Source organism: Anolis sagrei, chromosome 6 (genome assembly GCF_037176765.1).
Source record: "Anolis sagrei isolate rAnoSag1 chromosome 6, rAnoSag1.mat, whole genome shotgun sequence".
Lineage (NCBI taxonomy): Eukaryota > Metazoa > Chordata > Lepidosauria > Squamata > Dactyloidae > Anolis > Anolis sagrei.
Genome location: NC_090026.1, coordinates 28,332,030 through 28,353,339, shown reverse-complemented (window position 1 = coordinate 28,353,339; position 21,310 = coordinate 28,332,030). Strand labels below are relative to the sequence as shown.

Sequence of the window (21,310 nt, the reverse complement as noted above, 5' to 3'; positions counted from 1 at the left end):
TATGTTGGAATTCTGGGAGTTGTAATCCAAAAAGAAAATTGTGAAATATTGAACATTAGATTCTGAATGCTCTTTTAGACAACCTGTGTATATTTTATTTAACTCTATTAACTGGCATACCGTAATTCATTTGGAGCATTACATGTCCATGGTCACAGCAAACATTGGACTCTTGCATCACCTTTGGTCCTGAGATGTAGTTGAGCTGCATGTTATCTTAAGTTATACATTTTGGATTGCATTTGATACCTGAGCTAAAATTAGTTTCTGATTCTTAATAGCTGCCCTTTTCCCCTTTTCTGTTCTAAGATCAAAGGAGCAATACCCAACGGAGATCCTACATACCTCAATGAACTTTCGCCAAATCCTTGGACCGATCTCTTTATATGGGCTGTGCTGCTCAATCGGAGAGAGATGGCAATGTATTTCTGGGAAATGGTGTGTATCATGATGATGACGATGATAGAGAGAGAGAGAGAGAGGTGCAAAGTGTCCAATAGGACAACAAACAAAAAAGTGAGATCCGTGTCTAAAGAAACTTACAGTTAAAAAAAAAAGAACTATAGTCATCCCAACACAGTTATGGTTTTGACTTTTGTTGATTTGATTATTCATGGATTTGATAAAAAAAAATGTTCTCTCCAGAATTCTCTAGGTCTTCCTGGTGACTCTATAGTCAACTTCTTCCAGCCATGCTTGAGAACGTAGAGATTTCTAGAGAGAACACATATTTAGGAATGTGGTCAGCTTCCAGTGGACACATTGCCTACTCTTGATGATTTGTTGTTCAAGATGATAAGATTTAGTGACAGGTCTATACCCACTCCTGGCTTGACCTGGTTGTGGAGTTTTTTGGGTTTTTTTTTGAAGGGCTCCTTGCTTGTTTTCTACCTCCAGAGATGTTTTCTTGTTTGCTTCCATCACAGGCACCTGATGCAGTGGCTGGGGCATTGGTGGCTGCTCGCATGCTTCGAGAGCTTTCTCACCTGGAGACAGAGGCTGAGGAAGAGGCAGCCATGAAGGACTTGGCAATGCGCTTTGAAAATCTGGCTATAGGTGTGTGAGACGGGAAGATGGAAAAAGAAAAAGAGAGAGAGAAATTATTGGGAAAGAAGCAAGAGATTCATTGTCTCCGTTACTCTAAAGCAGTGGTTCTCAACCTTTTTTGACCAGGGACCACTCTACCAGAGACCACTGTGACCAGGGAACACTCTCTAATATTAGTACCAAAAGGATTACAAATCAGTTTTTGGTCAACTTTAGATTCAGTTTCGTTATTTGGGGTACTGATTTAGAAAATGGCATTTGATAGACCACATCAGCTCTAGTTTCTGATACAGAACATAGGCCATCCAGTAGTTGCCATCTGCTCATCCACAGAAAACCATATTTAATAAGCCTCAACACTATAAAAGGGTTTTGCAAGACCATTCACTCTTGTTGCAATGGTGTAGTTACGGTAAGATCGTGGACCATATTTTAGTTCTTGCAGACCACTGGTGGTCTACAGACCACAGGTTGGGAACCACTGCTCTAAAGCCAAAAGTCTGGATCTGAAATTCTCAACATCCGGCTCTGTTTCCTCCAACATTTCACAGTTGAAAACCGGGACTCATTTGGCCAAGTAAACTCAGAGTGTCATAAAGATGGTAAAACTATAAATAAGGCAGAACAGGAGGCTATTAGACCAGTGGTTCTCAACCTGTGGGTCCCCAGATGTTTTGGCCTTCAACTCCCAGAAATCCAAACAGCTGGTAAACTGGCTGGGATTTCTGGGAATCGTATTAGACACTGAAGTGGTTTGCTGCAGGCCCTTCCACACAGCCCTGTATCCCAGAATATCGAGGCAGAAAATCCCACATTATCTGAGTGTGGACTCAGATAACCCTGTGGGATTTTCTGCCTTGATATTCTGGGATATAGGGCTGTGTGGAAGGGCCTGAGCTTAATAGGAAAGGCAAATTCTGCTGCCTACGCTCTCCCTTATCAATTCAGTTGACTGCAAACTCTTTTTGTATTTAGAACTAAATTTTCAATGGTTGAATAGGAGCTGCGATTGTGCAATGGGTTAAACCCTTGTTCTGGCTGAACTGCTGACCTGAAGGTCAGTGGTTCAAATCTGTGAGATGAGGTGAGCTCCCATCTGTCAGCTCCAGCTTGCCATGTGGGGACATGAGAGAAGCCTCCCACAGGATGGCAACACATCTGGGCGTCCCCTGCAGACAGCCTATTATCTCACACCAGAAGCAACTTGCAGTTTCTCAAGTCACTTCTGACACTATTTTTTAAAAAAGATTCAATAAACTGAAGACAAAGGGGGAAATTAGGAGGAAGAGACAAAAACAGACATTTTAAAAGCAGCTTAAAAAGTGGAGCAACAGAATTAAGATAGTCCTGGCCAAATTGGGACAGTATGCAGCCCTCCAAATAGACTTGCTGGTTAGTTTTATATTGTTCTCTCTCTGCCTTCTACTTTTCACTTCTCTGTGACATGAGTACATATAAATATCAATTAAAAAGTGATCATGGGAATGTCGGAAAGCATTTTGCTCATTAAGAGTACTGTATCGACAGTAAAATTCCCTTATTGGCAACAACCTGTCAATAAGCATGTCAACTGTAGTATAACAAGAGGTTCTGTAAGATTATTGACAGTACAATTAAAAATGTCTCTGCTCTCTGTTCTTCCCTTGGTCTTCAACTCCAGGAGTATTTGGTGAATGTTACCGCAATGGTGAGCCACGGGCCTACAAACTACTGGTCCGCCGTTCCCATCTTTGGGGTGGAGCCACTGTCCTCCAGTTGGCTCACGAGGCTGATGCCCGTCTCTTTTTTGCTCATGATGGTGTTCAGGTAATAATAATAATAATAATAATAATAATAATAATAATAATAACAACAACAACAACACTTTATTTATATTCCGCCCTTCTCACCCCAAAGGGGACTCAGGGCAGATCACAGTATACATACACAGCAAACATTCAATGCCACTTTGTATAGGCAATGCACAGACAGAAAGAACAGAAGGAGGTGTGTTGTTTTGGCTCAGTGTCCAGCTGTTTTGGTGCCATGGAAGGTTGGACTCAAGTCCAGCCACAGGGGGTGCTGTCGCCCCATCCTCTGTGACAAAGAGCCGTCAGGACTACCTCCTTCCTTTTGGTCGCCCAGCATTTTCTGATCTTCTTTCTTTATGGCATCGTAAAACCTCTCCCGCTTTTAGCGGTACCTAATTTCTCTAATTACAGATATTTATTTATTTATTTATTTACTATATTTGTATACTGCCCTTCTCAGCCCTTAGGCGACTCAGGGCAATTTACAATGGCAATGATTCGATGCCCAAAAACACCATAAAACATTTAAAAACATTAACACATAATATAAAACCATAACAAGAATACTAAAAGCATACATCATTTGTGTCTCCTAATAAAAACATTGTCCCATCTTGTTGTCCAGTCGTTCCAATTCCTATGTCTTTTACCTTAGATAAACAGCGAGCAGGGCTGACAGTTGGGTGCTCACACCGACCCGGGGCTTTGAACTTGCAACCTTTCGGTTGATGGATCTTATATTTGCTGGTGATTCACCAGCTGTTCTAAACCTCTGGCCCTCTGAGACAGTTACCTTTATTAGGCCAACCAAAGTCTTTTTGCATGCATACTCAAGATCATCCCTAAGTGGGAACAGTAGTTTCAAGCATTTTAGGTGTTGAAATGAATGCAGATAATTGGGAAGAGTGGAGAAGCTCACCCAGTGGTTGTTTCCTCTATTCTGTCTGCAGTCCCTGCTTACCCAGAACTGGTGGGGAGAGATGGAGAGAAGCACTTCTGTCTGGCAGCTCCTCTTGACTTTCTTTTGCCCTCCTCTCATTTTTACAAACCTCATCACATTCAGGTGAGTGCCACTGGCATAATTGCTTCATCAGTACTGGGCACTATATTAGGAGATAGAAGTTTGGGGCTTGCCTATTTATTTCTGGCCATTAGCCTTACTGCTGTGTGCTTTGGAGTCATTTCTGAGTTATAACAACCTTGAGACAAACCTTTCACAGGGCTTTCTAGCCAAGAGTTCCTCAGAGGTTGTGTTTGACTTGCCCAGGGACATCCATTGGGTTTCTATGAACAAGCATTATTTCGAACCCTGGTCTCCAGGGTTCTGTCTGATATCCAAACCAATATGCCATCACTGATGCCAAACCAGGACTAACCAGGATTACCTGGCTACCTGTGTTGCATTGCTGAAACACAAAGGGAGAGATGGGCTCCAAATTCAAATCATCAACCCTGCCCAATCCTGCCAAACCTTTGAAAACCTTTGAAAGCTCAATCCAAAGACCTCCTAAATCTAGGACCATTTTGATATATTGTGCTACAGCTCCCACTATGCTTCAGCTACACCGGGTAATGACATTGCCAGCTAGAACTCAGTATTTCTGAAGATCTCTAGATTGTGGGGAATGTTCTTTAGTCTTGGGCTGGAAGTGTCTTCCTTTAACGATCACAAAGGTGATCAGGATGAATATCATAAAAGGGGGAATGGAAGTGAGAAGAAGAAATTTAGTAGCCTTAAACCTGTTTGCTGAAAACATGAGTGTGACTTTATGTTTTGACAGGAACATGGATGACGACCTTCGTCTGGATCCCTCGGGCCCACTTGAACTGGACAGCCTTGACACAGATGTGAAAAGTACCATCAGGGACATGTATTCTGAGTAGGGGAAAATAGTCATACTTTGGGGAAGGTGGGTTGGAAGGAGAGAAGCAGAAGGGGCCATAAATTGTAGGATTGTGATCACAATGGGCTTGTAGGAAGTAGGATAAAACCCTGGAAAGTATAACAATACTGGGTTGCTGTGATTTTTCTGGGCTGTATGGCCATATTCCAGAAACATTCTCTCCTGACAATTTTAGAGGTTTTTTTAAATACTGGTAGCCAGATTTTCTTTATTTTCATAGTTTCTCCTTTCTCTAAAATCAGGACAGTAAATAAAGAGGAATACTAAAAAAAAAAAAAAAAAAAAAAAAACCCAGGGGAATCCCTGACATTAAACAATGAGGGCCAGCTAATACCTCCCCACAAAGGACCTAAAAAATTAACCAGGAAAAAGAATCACTGCAAATTACTCCCAAAGAGTTATCCTTTGTGGCTTGACGAATCTGATCTTACAGCTTTTTGTCCTGATGGATGGGAAGATGTATAATCAGAAGTAAAGCTTATAAAGCCGACCCAAATATAAGCTGAAGCACCTAATTTTACCACAAAAAACTGGGAAAATGTATTAACTCGAGTATAAGCCAAGGGTGGAAAATGCAGCAGCTACTGGTAAATTTCAAAATAAAAATAGATACCAATAAAATTACATTAATTTAGGCATCATTAAGTTAAATGTTTTTGAACATTTACATAAAACTGTCATTTAAGTTAAGATTGTCCAACTCTGATTAAACCATTATTCTAGCCTTTTTCAATGTAAATGTGCTTACATATCCTTCCAATAATAATGAAGACAGTAAAATAATACATGTAATAAAAATAATAATACCAGAATTTAATAATGGAAATGTAATAATAACAATAACAATAATAAATAAATAAAAATAGATTAAAATAATGAATGTAATAATAATAATAATAATAATAATAATAATAATAATAGAGTAAAATAAATGTACTAATAACAATTAAAAAGAGTAAAATAATAAATGTAATAATAATAATAATAATAATAATAACAGATTAAAATAATAAATAATCTTGACTCAAGTATAAGCTGAGGGAGGCTTTTTCAGCCTAAAAAAGGGCTGAAAAACTCGGCTTATACTCAAGTATATATGGTAAGTTTTCTTTTTAGCCACAATACAGGGAATACCCCAGCAAGTGTAGCCACTGCCCATAGGGAATCACGATCCCAAACTCTGACTTGTTATCCAAAGGCGTGGGTGGGCAGTGTCCTATGGAGTTCAGCTCTGTAGACCTCTTTTACCTACAAGAGAGATTATGTATATGTTCTTTAATTAGTCATGATATTTACCCATATGCGGGCAATTTATTGCATGAATTAATTGATTCAAATTTATAGAGGCGAATCAACTGAAGAGACCTTTTATTGAGTTGGACCCTCACTCACTGATCCCTTTTTCACCCCTCCTCACTTTCCTAGCAATATGGAGCTTCCTTCTCCATTCTCTCCACCTTCCCCACTTTCCACTCGCCAGTTCTGGTTGCGTCGCTGGCGTCAGTTCTGGGTGGCTCCCGTGACAGCCTTCCTGGGCAACGTGGTGATGTACCTGCTCTTCCTCTTCCTCTTCTCCTACGTCTTGCTGTTGGATTTTGACCCGCCACCTCCCAAAGGCCCATCCGGCACAGAGATCTTCTTGTACGTCTGGGTCTTCACGCTGGTCTGTGAGGAGCTGCGACAGGGCTGCTTTGTGGGTCCCCACCCGATACGGCAGCGAATACGCCTGTACTTCCAGGACACGTGGAACCAGCTGGACATCACAGCCCTCCTGCTCTTCATGATAGGACTGGTGTGCAGGTGAGAAGGAGAACTCTGTTGCTTTTATGCCAGCGACTTATGGTTAAAGTAAAGGGTGCAAGGCTTCTTGTAGCACTGAAACATAATTAAAATTATACCTTTAATTATAAAGCGCCTTGAACATGATTATAATGTTAGAGATTAATGGCATCACATAAAAAGTAAATATCGTAGTAAATTATATAGAATGAATGACATTATATCTGTTGTCCTTCTGTATGATACGATTTCACAGGCTGCTCCCACAATCTTATGAATCTGGACGCACCATCCTATGCCTGGATTTTATGGTCTTCACCCTTCGTCTCATCCACATCTTTGCTGTCAACAAACAGCTGGGGCCCAAGATGATTATTGTTGGCAGGATGGTGAGCAGACATATCTTTTTATGTATGGACTTATTGGCCTCATTAGTGGGGCACAGGGGATTCTTACTTGCCTACTTACTTAGGCGATCCCTCATAGCCCGAGGATGATGGTCCTCCAAGTGTAGTGTCTTGGCAGAGTTAGCAGATGGCTGTGGAGCCCTATTCTTGATCTGCATATTCTCCCGCAGTGGGGACATTATTTTCCAGGTGGAAGGCGGTCCCGGTCAAAGTTGGTCTGATGCACCTTCCTCTTGGCATGTTTCTCCCTTTTGCCCTCCATTTGTACCTCTTTGAAGTCTGCAGCACTGCTGGTCACAGCTGACCTCCAATTCAATAGGGGATTCAGAGCATACTGGGTAATATCATCAGAAGTAGTGACACCAAATGTCTCTCTATACATTTTTGTGCACTGCTTCTGAAATTTATTAGTTTTTTAGTAAAAATATCCCTACAGTTAGACATAACCCCAAAAACATTTTTCATAGGTCCACTTACATATACGTTATCAATATACCTAAAAGGCTAGATACTGTGCTGATTTTTTAAGCTTCCAATGCAGATGTCATTATTACCCATTTACAACGAGGCTTTGAATCACATGGTTTCATCTGCATGCATTGCAAGCGTGCACTGTTTTTCTTAGTGGCACGGTTTTTATATTCAATGATTTTCTGGTATTTTAGCTACAATGTTGTGATATGGCCTTGTACAGGAGGAGATGCATGGAAGTGGTAATATAAATTACTGCACCAGGTTTCCAATTCTGATCTGTGAAGGAAGCAATCCCTGATTCAAATGACATATTAAACAAATCATCACTGGGATTGGTTAGAGCAGCGTTTCTCAACCTGGCACCTGGATCCCTGGAGGAGGTTGCAAGGGGGTGTCAGAGGAGTCGCCAAAGACCATCAGAAAACACAGTATTTTCTGTTGGTCATGGGGATTCTGTGTGGGAAGTTTGGACCAATTCTATCATTGGTGGGCTTCAGAATAGTCTTTGTAGATAAACTATAAGTCCCAACAATTACAACTCCCAAATGTCATGGTCTATTTTCCCCAAACTCCAATAGTGTTCACATTTGAGCATATTGGGTATTTGTGCCAAGTTTGGTTTAGATCCATCATTGTTTGAGTCTACTGTGCTCTCTGGATGTAGGTGAACTACAACTCCCAAACTCAAGGTCAATGCCCACCAAATCCTTCCAGTATTTTCTGTTGGTCGTGGGAGTTCTGTGTGCCAAGTTTGGTTCAATTCCATCATTGGTGGAGTTTAGAATGCTCTTTGATTGTAGGTGAACTATAAATCCCAGAAACTACAACTCCCAAATGACAAAATAACCCCCCCCCCCAACCCTACCAGTATTCAAATTTGGGCGTATCGGGTATTTGTGCCAAATTTGATCTAGTGAATGAAATTACATCCTGCATATCAGGTAATAACATTACGATTCATAATAGTAACAAAATTACAGTTATAAAGTAGCAATGAAAATAATTTTATGGTTGGGGATCACCACAACCTGAGGAACTGTATTAAGGGGTCACAGCATTAGCAAGGTTGAGAACCACTGAGTTAGAGGTTATGGCAGCAGCTGAAGCAAAACAGAAATGAATTGCCTGTGCTAGCAGCCAGTTCATTCATGATAAGCAACAATTCTCTGGATTTCTGGTTTATCAATGCATGTGAATGCAGACATGTATGAGCTGTATAATTTATATGAGTAGTTAAATGTAATTCAATGTAGCTGAATATGTATACACAAACATTCTTCTTTGTGTGATAGCAAGTAAAGTGTGGAAGCACAAAAGAGTAAATAATTATAATTTTTTAAAAAATCTTTTCTCTACGTTGATATTTCTGCAGATGAAAGATGTCTTCCTCTTCCTCTTCTTCCTTGGGGTCTGGCTGGTGGCCTATGGGGTCACCACAGAGGGGCTGCTCCTCCCTCATGATCGACGTCTCCCCTGGATATTCCGGCGTGTCTTTTACCGACCTTATTTGCAAATCTTTGGACAGATCCCGCTTGATGAAATTGATGGTGGGCATTTGATGGTGGTGGTAGAAGCTTCCATTCTCAATTTGCAAAGTCTTTGGGCTGCCATGTCTTGAAAATAGCTGTATAAAATGAGGCTATTCAAGTTCATACTTTGGCAATAATTCTTACCAGTCTCCTGGGAGCTGGCAGTGGAGTGAGAAGAAAGTTGTATTTCTACACTTGGCATAGAGGAAAGGGATTCTCTTCTCTATAAGGTTATATGATTTCTATTCAGAAGAGGGGGACAGGCACTTCTATCTCTTCTCCAGCTCTAACAGCCTGAGAAAATAGAGGAACATTCAGGGAACATACTTCTGTTCTATTTGGGTTGAAGAGGGGATGGAAAATGGGCTTTTCTTCTATTTAGTTCTTCAAATCTCTATCTCTTCTACCAGCCAGGGCAATGAGGCTCATGCTTAAGTATAGAGCTGGGAATTGTATTTTTTTCCATGTCAGGGGCGACTTGAGAAACTGCAAGTCACTTCTGGTGTGAGAAAATTGGCCATCTGCTAGGACGTTGCCCAGGAGATGCCCAGATGTTTTACCATCCTGTGAGAGGCTTCTCTCATGTCCCTGTATAGGAAGCTGGAGCTGACAGATGGGAGCTCACTCCACTCCTCAGATTTGAACTGCTGACTTTTCGGTCAGCAGTCCTGCTGACACAAAGGTTTAATCCATTGTGCCACCAGTAGCAATGAGAAAGATAAAGAAAAGGGCAATAAAAAAGTCCAGAAACTGAATGATCTTTTTTTTAGTATTTAGGTGTACTTTTAGTTAGGGAGATGGAAGATGATTATTGTTTGGGCCAACATGATAGGGATTTATCTCTCATGAATAATGCAAACTTTCACTTTATTTTTGTCTTTTGCCTCCCAGCTGCTCTGATTGCGGCATCCAACTGCACCTATGACCCCGTGGCCATCTTGATGGAGAACGCACAGCCCTGCACCAACACTTATGCCAACTGGCTGGTGCTGATTCTCCTTGTGGTCTTCCTTCTCGTAGCCAACATACTGCTTCTCAATTTGCTCATCGCCATGTTCAGGTATCACTGTTGTTGTTGAATGAGAGTTTTTGGATTGACTGTATAAGGTTTCATAGCAAGTGGATGTGCTGAACCACAGTGCATTGCATAAGGTCTTTATGTATGACGTGTGCATTGAATTATAAACACAGGAAAGTGCCTGATGTCGAGTCAAACCATTGGTTCAGCTATCTGAGTACTTCATGCTCTGACCTGCATCATAGTCTCATTTATTTAATTAATTTATACCCCATTTTTCTCCCATATGGGACCCAAGGAGGCTTGCACTGTTTGTAAGCAAAATACTGTAATGTTGAAGATTTTCATGGCCAGAATCACTGGGTTGTTGTGAGTTTTCCGGGCTGTGTGGTCATGTTCTGGAAGCATTTTCTCCTGACGTTTCACCCACATCTATGACAGACATCCTCAGAGGTTGAGAGGACTGTTGGACACAGAAATGCTGGACCACTCTAACAACTACCATGTCAAACAACACAGAGAAGCTAATGAAATCCACAAGTATGTGGACAGTTTCAACAGAAAGGAAGAAACCATGTAAATGGACAAAATCTGGCTACCAGTATTAAAAATCTCTAAAATCAGGACAACACTAAAAAACGGGAATTCCAGACAAGAAACAATCAGGGCCAGCTAATCACCTCCAAACAAAGGATTCCCCCAGGCAGTAAAAAGCCAGACCTTGAAACTGCTAGGCCATTAAATGCTAATCAAGGTGGTCAATTGAAACATTCACACCTACCTCAAACAAACAAGAATTCTTTCTCCCACCCTGGACATTCCACAAATATATAACCCAATTTTTCTAGTTTCCAACAGCCCTCACAGCCTCTGAGAATGCCTGCCATAGATGAAGGTGAAACATCAGGAGAGAATGCTTCTGGAACATGGCCATACAGCCTGGAAAACTCACAACAACCCAAAATATCGTAACTTAATCTATAATACAAAACCCTTACCTCCAGAGACATAGTCCAACCCTCAAACTACAGCACACTGACTCTTGCACCTGCTTATGCTTTATGCAAATCTTTAGTCAGCTTTTCATTTTCTCACTCCCTCACAGCTATACCTTTTCCAAGGTGCAAGGCAACAGTGACATCTATTGGAAATCCCAGCGCTACAACCTGATCCTGGAGTATCATAGCCGCCCAGCATTGGCCCCACCTTTCATCCTGATCAGCCATCTCCACCTTTTCTTCAAGCGCCATGTCCGCAAGGTGCAGTCAGCCAAAGGACGCCACTTCTGTGAGTACAGCAGGGAAGGGAAAGTTATTGTTTGGAATGTTTCCAAGGAAGCAGTCATGTTAGTCACTTATAGAATAAGCAACAAAGAGCTTAGGACAATAATGCATTTGGATAGACATAAGGTGCATCTACACCTTAGAGTTCATGCAGTTTGGCAGAATAAAACAGAAAGAAACTTCTGCTAGTTGTGGAAACTATTGTCCTTTGTGGCCGACAAGAACTGGCTTTAAGAAGGAGCAATGATTTACGACCTATTACCTGTGAAGAACCTTTGCACAATGATGGTCTAAGATGCCTGGAGGATATTGTATTGGGAGATGGCCAACTTGAGGCATTGATGAATGCAGTGAAATATATATGTCTTCCTCACATGGAGTTTCTTGTTTTCTTTTGTCTTGTGTTTTTCTGACACAGTGCTGGAACTTTCTGAGGCCCAAGATGGACGGCTGCTCACCTGGGAATCAGTGCAGAAAGAAAACTACTTAGTTACTCAGGCGCGGCAGAAACGTGACGAAGACACAGAGCGGCTTCGGCGAACGTCCCAAAAGTATGATTGGGGTATAGAAGCCAGGAGTAGGGTGGAAGGGAACTGAAAAGATGGACAGGGTGAAATCAAGTGAAACCAATCCAGTTTCTAAACTAATTAATATGCTTCCCCTATAGTATGGGGCCCCTCCATTTAGGGATTTCTTTCCAAGTCAAGCATAGAAATTTACTTCTTAGAAGTATCAGTCAGTCCTCCTCTTTGCAGATTCAACCATTCACTTGCTTTTGTTAGAGAAGGACAAATCTCTCTCTCTCTCTGCCACCCTGATTGGTGCTTTCTGATGCTGATGCATTCTGGGAAATGTAGTTTAGGTTGGGACCTTTGGAATTCTCTGGCATAGGGCTTCTCCCTTCCCAAAATACAGTTCCCAGGGTTCTGTGCTGTTCCCAGAAAACACTTATCCTTCTGTTCCTCACCCTTAATGGCAAGAAGCTATTAATATACAGAGGAAAGACAAGGCAAGCACCTTTTTGGCTCTGCTTTTATATGCTTGCATTGAATATAAAACTGATTTTTGGAACCTTCCAAGATTTACAAAACTGAAATGAAAAAGTATAGGGTAATTTTCGATTTCTTAATTTTTGGTGCGGAATGCTTGCGTGCGACGGATATTGCATCGTAGGTATGAAGCATATGAAACTGACCCCACTTACGACACTTCTGATTTTTTGCACATGCCTAGTAACTTCGAATAGAAGTTGTTCATTTCAATAAGGCTTGCTGTTATTGATAGTTTTGCCTCAGTGAGGGAACTTGTCAGTCTTTGTGAGGAGGCGTCTATATGAGAGTAAAGTCTCCTGTGTGGAGCTCCAGTGTATAAAGCCTGCGGTGTGTATAAAGCTACTATGTATTTGTTTATTCGTGTTGTGTTAACCTTGTTATTGTAAACAGGGCAACTATATTTTTTACTATGAGGAAAAGCCACCTTAGGAAGATAATTGGTCGGTGTCTTCAACAGACCTCCCAAAAGTAGGACTGGGTGTAGAAGCCAGGAGTAGGGTAGAAGGGAACTGAAGAGATGGACAGGGTGAAATCAAGTGAAACCAATCTGTTTCTGCCCACTGTCAATTTTGAGTGTTTTATACATGCATTCCTTCCTATTCCTGCATGTGTCTGTGAACTTTGAACAAAGAGATATGCACAAACCTTTCCATTTATACACAAATTTGTCAACAGGGTGAAATCAAGTGAAACCAATCTGTTTCTGCCCACTGTTTATTCTCATAAAATATGCATTTATCTCTAAGTATATCCACACCTTAAAGGATTTCATCCTAAAATGAATAGGCCAAATCCTGATAAGCAGTTATGAATGCAGTACGACCCCGGTAACTGCATCTGACAAAATATGTCCTTTTAAAGAATTACCTATGTCTTCCAAAACAATGCTATGGTAACTTCTAATAAAAGTTGTTCATTTCAATAAGGTTTACTGTTATCCATAGTTTCCTATGTCCTCAGTAAGTCCAAGAATCTATTGCCTGCAGATATGGGAATTGTACTATACGCACTTGTGACTGTGTCCACAATCCCTACATAACTTGCATTCATGATCCCTACAAAGCAGTTGACTGATCCACTTCCCCTTATATGACCAACCCACAGCACAAGGGGGAATTATGATAGGGTCCTTATTCTTCCCATTGTGCCAGAGATCTCTCACAGGAGGAGATGAGAACATCAGTTAGCTTGTTCCCAATCAACAAGAGAACAGACCTCCATTGATCGTAGTGACTGCTGTCCAGCAAATAAGGATTGCAGAGATGGTGCCTGGATTCACTGTGTAGCACTGTAACTATAGTGCTTATGCATTCATAATGCTCCAAAAGGATTTGACCATATTTTGAAACAGCATTGAGCGATCTTTGAGGCCAGCGAGCTTATAAAGTACAATCTAGGGCATCCTTATAGAAGGTAGGAAAGTGACTTCCAGTTAAGCACATGCCAGAGTGGAAAGAACCGTTTTGGTACTAATCACCTCACTCCTTTGCAGAGTTGATCAGGTTTTGAAGCAACTTTCCGAAATCAAGGAATCAGAGCGACGTTTGAGGACCCTTGAGACACAGGTATGAGGAAGGGTCATGACTGAGATTTGTACGGAAGTGACATGATACAATAAAGGACTTTTAGAGAAAAAGAAACAATGGGAACTATATCTACGCTTTGGGTCCAAACTATCTTCGAGACTGTGTTTCTTTCACGAACTGTTGCGGGCTCTGAGATCGACATGGGAGGCCCTCCTCTCAGTCCCACCACCGTCTCAAGCACGGTTAGTGGGGACAAGAGAGAAGGCCTCCCAGCTTTGGAATACCCTCCTGAAAGAGATTAGATTAGCCTCCACCCTTCAGTTCTTCCGTTCCAACCTGAAAACGTGGATGTTCAGATAGGCCTTTGACCATATGAAGCTGACACCTGGCACTTTGCGAATTGACAGCTGCTAGTTTTATCTACTGTTGTTTTAAAATTGTATTATTTTTATTTTATGCTACATGTGTTGATGGGGGTTGTTGTTATAATTTTATTTGACTTGTTTTATACTTTTGTACCATTTTTACCTGTTGTATGTTATATGTGCACCTTGGAGTGCCTTGTAAACCGCCCCGATTCCCTTCAGGAAGATGGTGGCGGGATATAAATAAAGATGATGATGATTATTATCTAAAAATAGTAAGATAAGCTTGGAATGCTATTGTTTAGTAACATGCTTGGCAGAAAAAGGAGTGAGTGGAAAGGAAGACATCCCTGTGACTATTAGGCCATAGGAAAAGTGAATTTAGATTACACAAGATAAGAGGAGAAACCTAGGTGATCCTCTAGCATTCCTTGTAGGAATACAATGTTCTTGGATCTTTCTGGCCATGAACTATTTGTGATACTATAAGGAGGAAATCAAAGACTAAGATACACAAAAGCTCCATCTACACTGCCATATAAAATACAGATTATCTGACTTTGAACTGGATTATACGACAGTGTAGACATATAATCCAGATCGAAGCAGATAATCTGCTTTGATATTCTGGATTGTAATGCTAAAGAGGCCAAAATGATAGCGTCTGGAAAATGAGGACAGGCAGTTAAGTGGATTCATAAAGAACAGGAAGAGAAACGGAACCACATTTCTGTTGAGGACCCAACAGGATATGTTTCTCCCATCTCACTTCTCATCCTACTTACTTTGATTAGATGGAGTACTGCACCAGTGCCCTGTCTTGGATGGTTGATGTCTTGGCTCAAAGTGACATAGCAAAGGGGAGGCAGGCTCCTCCCACTCGGAAGAAGGGTATGTAGATGGGTGGACTATACAAACATTGACTATGTGTATCGTGAGTACTAAAATACAATACTATCAATATACATCACTCTGTGTGCATGTTTGCAGGTATTAACAGGATGCTTGTCCATTTATATGAGTTAATTGAACATTATGCAGCAATCTCTTTAAGTTGAAAATAGATATGAAGAAGGCTGTACTACTGGAGACTTGGGTTTTTATACTGAAGTGTAAACTTGATCTGTTGTGCTAGGGCGAATCCCCATACCGCATATCCCTATGTCTACCCTGTTCTTTCTGTTGTTCAGATCTGCTGAGGACTGTTGCAACTGTTTTTTGAAGAACTATTTTTAGACTAGGAGTAAAGGATGCCTTCTAGTCTATCTTATTCAATGTTGTCTATATTGTCTGGCAGCTGTTTCCAATGTTTTCAAATCATAGAATGTAATTCCTGAGGCGCCTTCTACATCCAAATTATCTGCTTTGAACTGGACTATATGGTAGTGAATACTCATATAATCCAGTTCAATGCAGATGATCTTATTAATTAGTATAAAACTGATAAAAATGGAAGGAGCACAAGTGGCTAAGTATCTTTTAACCAAAAACGGGCAACAGCAACCACATTGTCTTTGGCCTCAAACAATTCTTCCTCTGTGCATGAGGCAGGACATTGCGGACAAGCTTACAGATACGGAGTTGTCTGTTCTGCTCCACAGTCGCACAAGGTGGAGGATTCTTTTTGATAGTGCTTTTTTGCCAGGTTATCTTTTGATCTGCCCATTTCACTTCTGAGTCTGTTCAGGGACCTCCAAGTTGCCCATTCTTTGTTTGCCCTTGTGGGGGGCCATCCATTTGGGATTTCCTGGTTTAGCTGTCCAGAGGTTTAGCTGCTGGGAGAACATTAAGAGAAGTGGTGGTTCTCATGAAGCTTTTCCTTGATTTTATCAACAGGTGTAGGTTTAAAACATCCTGTGATTATTTTGCACATTACGTTCAATGCTATGTTCACTTATTTCGTGTGGGTAGACTTGTGCCAAACAGGGCAGGCATACTCAACAGTTGAGTAAGATAAGGCCAGGCTGATGATCTTATCAATTTTGGGTCTGCACTCCATGCACTCCCAGTAAGTTTCCACAGGATATTATTACATGCAGCAACTTTGTGCTTGTGTTCATGCAGTGTTTCCTAAATGCCAGAGTTTGATCTAAGATGACACCAAGGTATTTAGGATGGAAACAATGTTCAAGCTCTTGACCTTCCCAGGTAACTTTCAATTTCCCGTTGGCTTCACAGTTACGTAGGTGGAAAACATACACTTGTGTCTTGGCAAGGTTAGGCTTCAGGTGGTTATCTTTGAAGTTGCTGGAGAGATCTTTCAAGGCATTAGCAAGTTGGATTTTGACTTGTGATGTTAGGCCAAGGTTGTCAGCATATATAAAACTCTGTGAATGGTTGCTATGGCTGATCGTTAGTAAAGATGTTAAACATCTCCTGCCCGGCCAAGGCCTTCTCTGCTGAAGGCGGCCCTTGCCCTCCCAAGCCTGTCCCTGATCCTGTCCCCTCCGCCTCCAGCACCTTTGGGCCTTGGGCCCGCCTGCATCCCTCTTTGGAGACCAGCTGGTTCTCCTCGTTGGGCACCTTGGCCGGTGGCGCAGGCAGGCATGCAGGACAGGAGGCAAAGGGAGGGAGGGGAAATTCGCTGCAGTAGGAAGGAGGCGCGAATGGGAGAAGGCAGCAGCGAAGGGTTCGTCAAAGGTAGTGGTACTTCCCTTGGCCTCCTCTCCTCCTCCTCTTTCCCTGACAGCAACGCCTCAGCTCCCTCCCTCCACCAGTGCCAATCAATGGCCCACCAGCATCAATAAATTCATATTTATTTTTAAATGCATTATTTTTTTAAAAAAAATGCGAAATAGCAAGTCTGCATAAAGCGAACTGTGAGGCAGCAAGGGAATACTGTATTTATATTGGAAATAAAATAATCCAAAAGCTTGATACTTACATAATGTTGTTCATCTACATATTAAACTTAGCTTTGTTGATCCATTAGAGGTGCAATTCTTTCAGTGGTGTATTTTACCATTCACATGTTAATCTCTTTTCTTGCAGACTGAACTTCTTGAAGGACTAGCATTTACTCAAGAGAAGTAAATTGCTCTGGCCTCTGGCCACTTACAAAATCTCAGGTATGTCTGATTGTCAGAAGCCTGTGGAAACCAAACAGACACCAGGCCGCCAATGGATTTGCCACAAGCACTTATGAAGAAACTGCACAGTCCATGCCATCTGTTGCAATCGATCCATCAGGATTTCAGGGCTACATCACCCTGCACAGAAAGACAGTTACACCTCACTGCTGCATTCTTATCCCCACAGAATTTTTAAAACTGTGTGTGTGTGTGTGTGTGTGTGTGAAAAGCAAAATGCCCCATGTGCTTTTGCCAATGGAAAGGCAATTCTACAATGTCTTTGGGCTGTTTTAGGCCCAGTAGAGAAGCACTTTTCAAATCACGAAGATGACATAGAGCTATATGAACTCCAGTCCTGATTAAAGACATTTAGAAATCAAATACCCTCATCTACACATTCCAACCTTCACTTGAAAAATTGCTACCTAGAAACCAAACATGCAAAAACTAAAGGATCATTCTATGTATGTCTCTGATGGATCATTCTAAACATCTTATGTTTGGACGGAAGGAAGGTCCAAACCCAGAGGCTATGAAGTAACTGCTCCTGCCTCCAGGTTCAACTCACCTGCAAAAACCCTACTTTGCCCATACTTTCCATTTCTGCAATCAAAACAAGACTGATCTACCTCCTCTAAAGGCTGCTGTGAGAATAAATGTGATATAGACAATTTAAAACCACTACTCAACACAACAGCAGTGCGATTCAATGAATATGTATCCTTGTCTGCTTATCTTTTGTTAGATTTTCTTCGACAATGTAATATTTATATTTGTGTAATATGAATGAGAATGACTGAGGATCTAAGGGCACGTATCTTTGTGAGCAGAGAGTATCCACTTCAATGCCTGGTTTCTCCTATAAGAAGTAGACATAGTAGATGAAGGAAAGTCAGAAATATAAGATGAACTCTGCTGGATCAGATCAAAGGTCTACACAACAGAGCATTTTGTTTCCTACGGGTAAGCCAGATGTCTGAAAGGAAAGCCTAAAAGGTGGGACAAAGCACATGCAGTTCAAACCATGGCCAAGGCCCTTGTGTGTAGTATGAATCACACCAGGTCAGTCTTTCCCAATCTGATAACCTTTAAATGTATTGTACTGCAAAATTCCATGTTGGGAGAATATCCAGTTAGGAAATCTAGAGTACACAACTACTGGATCATTGGTTTGACCTAGGCCCCTTCCACACAGCTGTAAAAAAAAATCCACATTGAACTGGATTATATAGCATTGTAGACTCACATAACCCACTCAAAGCAGATATTGTGGATTAACTGCCTTGATATTTTGGTTTATATGGCTGTGTGGAATGGCCCTTAGAATAATAGAGCTGTGTAAGAGACCACATGTGACATCTAGTCTAATCCTTTGCCACAGTCAAAGCACCCCTGACAGATTGCTATCCAGCCTCTGCTAAAAACCCTCTAAAGAAGGAGCTTCCAGTGCACTCCGAGGCAGAGAGTTACACTGCTGAACAGATCTTACAGTCAGGAAGTTCTTTCAAATGTTCAGGCAGAATCTCCTTTCCTATAGTTTGAACCCAATGCTCCGAATCCTAGTCTCCAGGGCAGCAGAAAAGAAGCCTGCTGTTCCTTTACAACATCCTTTCAAATATGTAAGCATGGCAGTCATAGGCCCTTCCACACAGCCCTATTTCCCAGAATATCGAGGCAAGAAATCCCACATTAGTGTGGGATTGAGTGTGGACTCAGATAACGCAGTTCAAATGAGATATTGTGGGATTTTCTGCCTTGATATTCTGGGATAGGGGGCTGTGTGCAAGGGCTCCATGTCTCCTGTTGTAAAGAAGCTTCCCGTATTTCTATGGCAATCCACACAAGCACCTCTGAAAATATATGTGTACATAGCCCAAGTTGCCATTTAATCACAACTGCCTGGCCTTTGATTCCTAACCCTAAGTTTGCTACTCAGACAGCATAGCAGCCATGGCAACCTCATTGTGACAGGAAGTTGTATTGAACGGGGACTGATTAACTGACTGGAGAGCATTATAAGGGAACGGAGTGATATCGCAGTGAGCAGGAATTATTGTTAGCTCAACTATTGCCTTCTATTTGCCAATATTCTTGGAAAGGACCTTGGTTGGATCAGGTCCTTCGCAAGCAAGGCAGTTCAAAAATACTCTAGGATCACATAACCTGGGACCTCATCACATGTGCCTTTTGAAGCATCGGGGATTGTTCACTTAGCATTGGAAATCTGACCAGTTATATCTTCACTCTCAAGTCACACTGATTATGTCCTTTGTGCCACATTGGTGGACCATTGAGATCATAATTTTGTTTTACTTTGAAGACCACATAAGCCTGAAGTTATCCTTCTTCTAGAACGAATCAGAGAGGAAGCTACACACCTTTCTGTTCATGGTTGGGGATCATTCCCCAATGAGCCAAATACTTTAGGGCTCCCTCTACAGTGCCATATAAAATCCAGATCATCTGCTTTGAACTGGATTATGTGGCAGTGTGGACAAATATCCAGTTCAAAGCCGATAATGAGGATTCTCTGATTTGATAATCAGGATTACATGGCAGTGTTGAAGGGGCCTCAGATACAAATTACTTTTTTTCTAGTGGTGCTAGCGAACTCTTATAGAAACAAAAAAAAATGGAAACAGTAGCAAATAGCAGAAGGAAGAAGTTGTGTTATTTTGTTAATTTTGATATTCTGGAAAATATTATTTTTGAAACATTGAAATAAAGTATTTACCAAAAAAACGGAATCCTTGAGACTTGCAATGTTTCAAAACAAGAGTTTTCAGTGACCACTATGGAGGCCCAGATATCTGTAGTGGCCAGGAGGACCTTTGCACAATTAAAACTTGTGCGCCCACTGTGCTGGTTTCTTAAGAAGCCAGATCTGGCCACAATGGTACACGCCTTAGTTACATCCCATCTGGATTACTGTAACATGCTCAGTGTGGGGCTGCCTCTGAAGAGTGCTTGGAAACTTCAGCTGGTCCAAAGAGCTGTAGCCAGGTTGCTCACTGGGGTTGGTTACAGGAAACAGACAATCCCCCTGCTGCAGCAGCTCCACTGGGTGCCAGTTTGTTTCCGGGCACAATTCAAAGTGCTGGTTATGACCTTTAAAGTCCTAGACAGTTCTGGATCTGCTGTTGAAGGAAGCAAAGCAAAAGCAATGTGGAAGACAGTCCCATGGATACCTATGATGCCCAGAAGGGAAGTTTGGGTGGCAGAGTGTCTACACTACTTTAATCCTTAGCTATTGCAGATGGCTGTGCAGGAGCCAAGGATGAGACGTCTTTCTCCACATGCGACCCCATACTTCTCTGTATGCAGCTGTATGCGGCCACGTGTCATTGAAAATGGCTACACATGTCAGTGCTGATACGCATGTCATCGCTTCACCATCATGAATCTAGGCCAACCCCATCTTCCTTTCCTCACCATCAGTGCATCCAAGCTCTTTCTGATTGCGTGTGGGGACTTCATTCAAGGAGGTTAGGGACTCACAGGTCTTGGCCAGGCCACCCTTCAGTTCAACCAGGCCTTGGAAGAACTGGGAGACTTTCAAATCCAAGTGGTAGAACTGTGCATTGAGACAGTGGACAGCCGCATCCAAGCTGTTCAGACGTGGGATGGGGGAGGAAAAAGAAGGCACCATATAACTTGTGAATGTTCTTGAAGAAGGCGGAGGGTGCATCTACGCTGTAGAATTATAGCAGCTTGACAGCACTTAACCGCTATGGCCCGATGCTGTGGAACTGGGGGATTTGTAGCTGGATGAGGTATCAGCACAATTTGGCAGTAACAGCTACAGACTTGATAAAGGTACACCTTCCATGAGCCATGACAGTTAAAGTGATCTCAAACGGCATTGATTCTATAGAATAGATACAGCCTGAAACAGAAGCCTTTTTTAAAGCAGAAGTCTGATAGATAGTCTCTCAGATTGTTGAGAAAGGCCATGGAAAAGCTCCCTAAGGAATAGGAGGGTCTAACCACCCCCCTCCCCTTCAGCCCTGGATGGATTTGGGCAGGGCACACACTCTCTGCCTCAGAGGAAGGCCATGGCCAAGC

The 21,310-nt window shown here is 41.8% G+C and overlaps 1 protein-coding gene across 1 annotated transcript in view; it reads left to right on the top strand.

The window, feature by feature from the left end:
- TRPM4 (transient receptor potential cation channel subfamily M member 4) overlaps nucleotides 1-17,466 on the top strand; it is a 33,654-nt gene extending 16,188 nt beyond the window's left edge. Inside the window, exons 12-25 of the mRNA XM_067469980.1 lie at nucleotides 310-438; nucleotides 927-1,056; nucleotides 2,708-2,853; nucleotides 3,788-3,900; nucleotides 4,619-4,717; nucleotides 6,167-6,541; nucleotides 6,777-6,909; nucleotides 8,774-8,948; nucleotides 9,822-9,990; nucleotides 11,054-11,235; nucleotides 11,650-11,782; nucleotides 13,776-13,848; nucleotides 14,969-15,065; nucleotides 17,166-17,466. Coding sequence (XP_067326081.1) covers nucleotides 310-438; nucleotides 927-1,056; nucleotides 2,708-2,853; nucleotides 3,788-3,900; nucleotides 4,619-4,717; nucleotides 6,167-6,541; nucleotides 6,777-6,909; nucleotides 8,774-8,948; nucleotides 9,822-9,990; nucleotides 11,054-11,235; nucleotides 11,650-11,782; nucleotides 13,776-13,848; nucleotides 14,969-15,065; nucleotides 17,166-17,170 — 1,959 coding nt within the window. The 3' untranslated portion in view covers nucleotides 17,171-17,466. The remainder of the gene's footprint in view (nucleotides 1-309; nucleotides 439-926; nucleotides 1,057-2,707; nucleotides 2,854-3,787; nucleotides 3,901-4,618; nucleotides 4,718-6,166; nucleotides 6,542-6,776; nucleotides 6,910-8,773; nucleotides 8,949-9,821; nucleotides 9,991-11,053; nucleotides 11,236-11,649; nucleotides 11,783-13,775; nucleotides 13,849-14,968; nucleotides 15,066-17,165) is intronic.
- Nucleotides 17,467-21,310: the final 3,844 nt, after the last annotated feature.